The sequence below is a fragment of the Lagenorhynchus albirostris genome, chromosome 5 (assembly GCF_949774975.1).
Source record: "Lagenorhynchus albirostris chromosome 5, mLagAlb1.1, whole genome shotgun sequence".
NCBI lineage: Eukaryota > Metazoa > Chordata > Mammalia > Artiodactyla > Delphinidae > Lagenorhynchus > Lagenorhynchus albirostris.
This window is the reverse complement of record NC_083099.1, coordinates 68905245-68910063: the sequence shown is the minus strand read 5'-3', so window position 1 is coordinate 68910063 and position 4819 is coordinate 68905245. Positions and strand designations below refer to the sequence as shown.

Genomic DNA, 4819 nt, shown 5'->3' with positions numbered 1-4819 from the left:
GGTTTTGCCTTGAACATATGGGTAGAAGGGGGTGCCATTGACTAGGCAGCACTGAATGAAGGGCAAACACTATTGGAGAAAGAGGAAGATCACGAGTTAGTTTTAAATATCTGTTGAGTTTAAGGTGTCCGTGAAGCACCTAAATATAGATGTGAAGTAGACAGTTGAATAAATGACCTGGATTTTAAAGGAGAAGTGTGGGTTAATGGTATAGATTTGGTATCCATTAGAATATAGGTGCTCATTGAAATCCAAGGAGTGGAATAGATGCCATAGTCCTAGATGGAGACTGAAGAGTAGAGGACAAGAAGACCTAGGACAGATCCCTGAGAAAATTCTTACAGCTCAGTATGGGAAGATGAGCCTTCAAGCAAGACTAAGATTAACTAGCCAGAAAAAAGGAAAATTAAAATTCTCCAGGGTTTAGAAGCTAAAGGAACAGAATATTTTAGAGGAGAAAGTGAATGACTGTTTTGGAGATAACTAAGTGATCTAATAAGCTAAGGAACAAAAAAGTTTCTCCTGGATTTGGTGAAGTAGATGACATTGATAATAATGATGAAAGCAGTTTTGGTGGAATGTAAGGGGAAAATCAGAGGGATGAGTAATTGTCTTGCAGGGTTAAGATCAATGATTGTGAATTTATAAGGAAAAATTTTTTTTAGTACCTTGGGTACAGGCACAGAAAAATCAAAAAGTCATTAATTTGAAGAATGTGGTTTGTTGAAAATGTGAAATGAAAAGAGAAAGGGGGCACTGACTTTAGGGAAGAATCAGCTTCAGTGGAGTGACCCAACAGAAAAGTCACTAAAGATTAAAATGGGATCTGACAACAAGGCAGGATACGACTCCGGGTATGACCATGACCCGACTCTGGACCATGACTCCATGACCATGGACTCTAACCTGGATAGGAGAAGAGTAAAGAGCTGACAGATGGGGGAAAGCAGAGGATTTAATACATCAATGATTCCACTGAGGTTGAAGTTCAGCTGTACTGAGGGTAAATGATCCAATAAGATGGAATTTATAGAAGACTGTGGTCAGAATCTGAGATATTTTAATTATTGCTCTGAAAGGTAGAATAGCTTATGTGCTGACAAAAGAAGGTTTGCACTTTGGGAACTAGCTGTTTCTTTGTTATCAAAAGTGGGCCTGAGGCCTTGATATCAAGTACTCAATTATGCCTCCAAAGGCAGGGTAGTATTATGATTGGTTGAGAGCTAATGTCCCAGAGGAGACTCTAAGTAGAGAGTAATGGGGCCCTAAACTATACATAGAAAATTTGAATAACTGTGTCTGGAGCTTAAAAGAGAGGTCTGAGTTAACAGTACAGTTCTGATGTTTGTACAGGTAGTCAAAAGATCAAAAGGATTCATTTTAGGGTAATAAAACCTATATTTTTTAGATTTCAATATATGTTGCATTTTAGGACACAAAATGTAATTTTTTTTCTATTATAAACTAAATACATATTCAATATATTAGAAATCACTGATAAGCCAAAAGAGGAAAATGAAAATAACCTATAATCCCACCATAAAATACTGACTTGACAACAGGTCTCTCTCTTAGAGGTATATGCATACCTATTTAATTTTAATAGAGACAGGCTTGTATTGCACATATTATTGTGTAATATTTTTTCACTAAGGTATATATCATAAATACTTTCCAGGTCACTACATATCTATCTACCTCATAATTTTTAATACTCCACAAAGCAATACCTATTTGTCCAGCCCCAGACACAATAAAATATTCAAAGGACGTATTCTAGTTTTTATTTCCAAGTTGAAAAAGAGAAGCTTTCAAAGCACTAACTAGATGTGTGATTTGTCTCTTCTCTCAAAGCCATAGTGTTGAAAGGATTGGATTAGTGGATCTGTAAAATTTCTTATAGCTCTATAATTTCTGTTCTGTTCTATTTTATTATCTTCTATTTTAAAACACTAACTGGTAACATCCTAGTAAATTCAGTATGTGGTCAATGTGTTCATCTGATTATACTTAGAAGAAAACTGGGACAGAGAACGTTAAGTGGCTAACACTGATTTCTTGGGAGAATAAGAGCCAGGGTTAGGAACAGAACCCCAAATGCCTGGCTCCAGTATGCTGTGTTCTCAGCTACTCAGCAGAACCAGGAAGGTAACCCTACCCTGCCACTCCAAAATACTGACTTACCCAATTTGAACCTCCGAGGTTTTTGAGGTTTCGGTATCACTAACCTATATGGGCAAAAGCCTGCTTTCCAATCCCAGTGTGGCTTCCTTCTGGACATCCCCCTTTTCTAGGCGAGGATTCCAGCTCAGCATTGGCAATAAACCTCTGTACTCTGGATCCCGGAGTCGTATCCTGCCTTGTTGTCAGATCCCATTTTAATCTTTAGTGACTTTTCTGTTGGGTCACTCCACTGAAGCTGATTCCAATATTATATTCATTTTGACTTTTCTTTTGCAGACAGTTTTTGTCACAGTGTAATTTGTTTGGGGGCAGATTGGAGTCTGTGATTATAGACTAGAATTACATTAGTCAGTGCAAGCCTTGGCATTTACAGCTGCTTCTCTTTTGTGGTACCTTTTTAAAGTTAAGTTTCATTAAACTTTTAAAGGGAAAATGCTCTATGGAATTCATGAGCAAAATCTGAACTCAAATTAGGGAAGACTGTCAATTTTCCTGACCAACATTTAAACCAATATTAAGATTGAAAGGATATCAGGAGTCTTCAATGAATGAATCTAATTGGGAAGATTGTTTTATACACGGTTGCATTTGACGCTAAACAATCCTTATTTCATGAAGTACATCAAGGTAGCTATTCCATAATCTTCCTGGGTTATGAAGGAAATATAAGTTCATTTGAAAAATCATCATACCTTTATGACATGTTCTGTTATTTGTACACAGGTAATATATGCTCATAAATAAGCCGGCAATGTTGTACAGAGTTGCCAAAAAATTGTTAAAGCCTTGCTTAAAATTTGGGTGAACAAAAATACCGTCTAAGCAATTGCTCTTAGAATGTTTGATGATGGATATTCAAGAAGCCTTTAAAGTATGGTAAACATTTCCCCTTTTAAAAATATGAAGACAGAGGGGGCGCGGAAGTGAGCAGCCGGGCGGTGGAAGCGCGAGCGGGAGGCCGGCCGCGGTCCCGACCTTGCTGCCGTCGCCGCCGGGGCTCGCCCGGGGATGTCTCAAGGCCCCCAAGCACCACGCGGCGGCCGCCGTCCCGGCCTCTGAGGGCCGCCACGCCCCGGCAGCGCGCGCGGGCCGAGGGCTGCTCGGTGCCTTCTGGGGGCGCCGGGGGAGGGGCCCGGGCGGGCCGGGAGGGGCTGCCCAGGCCCCGCGTTTCCCCTTTCACCGCGGCCGGCGCCGGGCCAGGAGGATGCGCGGCGCCGGGCTCTGAAACATGGAGGGAGTTCTATACAAGTGGACCAACTATCTCACAGGTTGGCAGCCTCGTTGTTTTGTTTTAGATAATGGAATCCTGCCCTACTATGATTCACCAGATGATGTTTGCAAAGGGAGCAGAGGAAGTATAAAGATGGTAGTTTGTGAAATTAAAGTCCATTCAGCAGACAACACAAGAATGGAATTAATCATTCCAGGAGAGCAGCATTTCTACATGAAGGCAGTGAATGCAGCTGAAAGACAAAGGTGGCTGGTTGTTCTGGGGAGCTCCAAAGCCTGTTTGTCTGATACTGGGACTAAAAAAGAAAAAGAAATAAGTGAAACCAGTGAATCTCTGAAAACCAAAATGTCTGAGCTTCGCCTCTACTGTGACCTCCTAATGAAGCAAGTTCATACGATCCAAGAATTTGTTCACCATGATGAGAATCATTCATCTCCCAGCATAGAGAACATGAATGAAGCCTCTTCTCTACTTAGGGCGACGTGTAATACATTCATCACAACGCTTGAGGAATGTGTGAAGATAGCGAATGCCAAGTTTAAACCCGGGATGTTTCAGCTGTGCCATCTGGATCCCTTAGTTTCTCCTGTGTCAACTAATCCTGTTCAAATGATGAAACGTCCTGTCAGTCACCCTGGTTCTTGCAGTTCAGAGAGGAGTAGCCACTCTATAAAAGAAACAGTGTCTACACTTCACCGAATCTCCCAGCGGCGCCGAAGAACCTACACAGATACAGACTCTTTATTTATTTATTTATTTTTTAATTTATTTTTATTTTTATTTTTTTATTTTAACATCTTTATTGGAGTATAATTGCTTTACAGTGGTATGTTAGTTTCAGCTTCACAACAAAATGAATCAGTTATATATATACATATGTTCCCATATCTCTTCCCGCTTGCGTCTCCCTCCCTCCCACCCTCCGTATCCCACCCCTCCAGGCGGTCACAAAGCACCGAGCTGATCTCCCTGTGCTATGCGGCTGCTTCCCACTAGCTATCTACCTTACGTTTGGTAGTGTATATATGTCCATGCCTCTTTCTCGCTTTGTCACCGTTTACCCTTCCCCCTCCCCATAGCCTCAAGTCCATCCTCTAGTAAGTCTGTGTCTTTATTCCTGTTTCAACCCTAGGTTTTTCATGACATTTTTTTGTAATGATGTTCCTCTCGAAGACCCAGATAGACCTGTTCACTGTTCAAGAAATACACTTAATGGAGATTTGGCATCAGCAACCATTCCTGAAGAAAGCAGACTTATGGCCAAAAGAAAATCTGAATCGGAAGATCCTCTTCCATCCTTCTCTTCCTGAGGAAACGGAAATGTCCACCTTTCTCTAAGTATTGCTCTGCAAAAGCTGCTGTAATTAAACTATGTTATAGGGAGTAATTTTTCCCTTAGGATTA

At 40.9% G+C, this 4819-nt stretch overlaps 1 protein-coding gene across 1 annotated transcript; it reads left to right on the top strand.

The window, feature by feature from the left end:
* The first annotated feature begins 3412 nt into the window (after positions 1-3412).
* LOC132520537 (pleckstrin homology domain-containing family A member 3-like) lies at positions 3413-4819 on the top strand. The gene is made up of 2 exons (XM_060149279.1): positions 3413-4155; positions 4566-4819. Exons 1-2 carry the CDS (start codon positions 3413-3415, stop codon positions 4723-4725), a joined length of 903 nt encoding a protein of 300 aa, XP_060005262.1. The 3' UTR covers positions 4726-4819.

Bases quoted from the DNA above. Each gene is read 5' to 3' on its own strand.
- LOC132520537 (XM_060149279.1), top strand. From the start codon at position 3,413: ATGGAGGGAGTTCTATACAAGTGGACCAACTATCTCACAGGTTGGCAG. The intron at 4,156-4,565 runs TTTATTTATTTA...CATGACATTTTT, and splicing joins ACCTACACAGATACAGACTC to TTGTAATGATGTTCCTCTCG.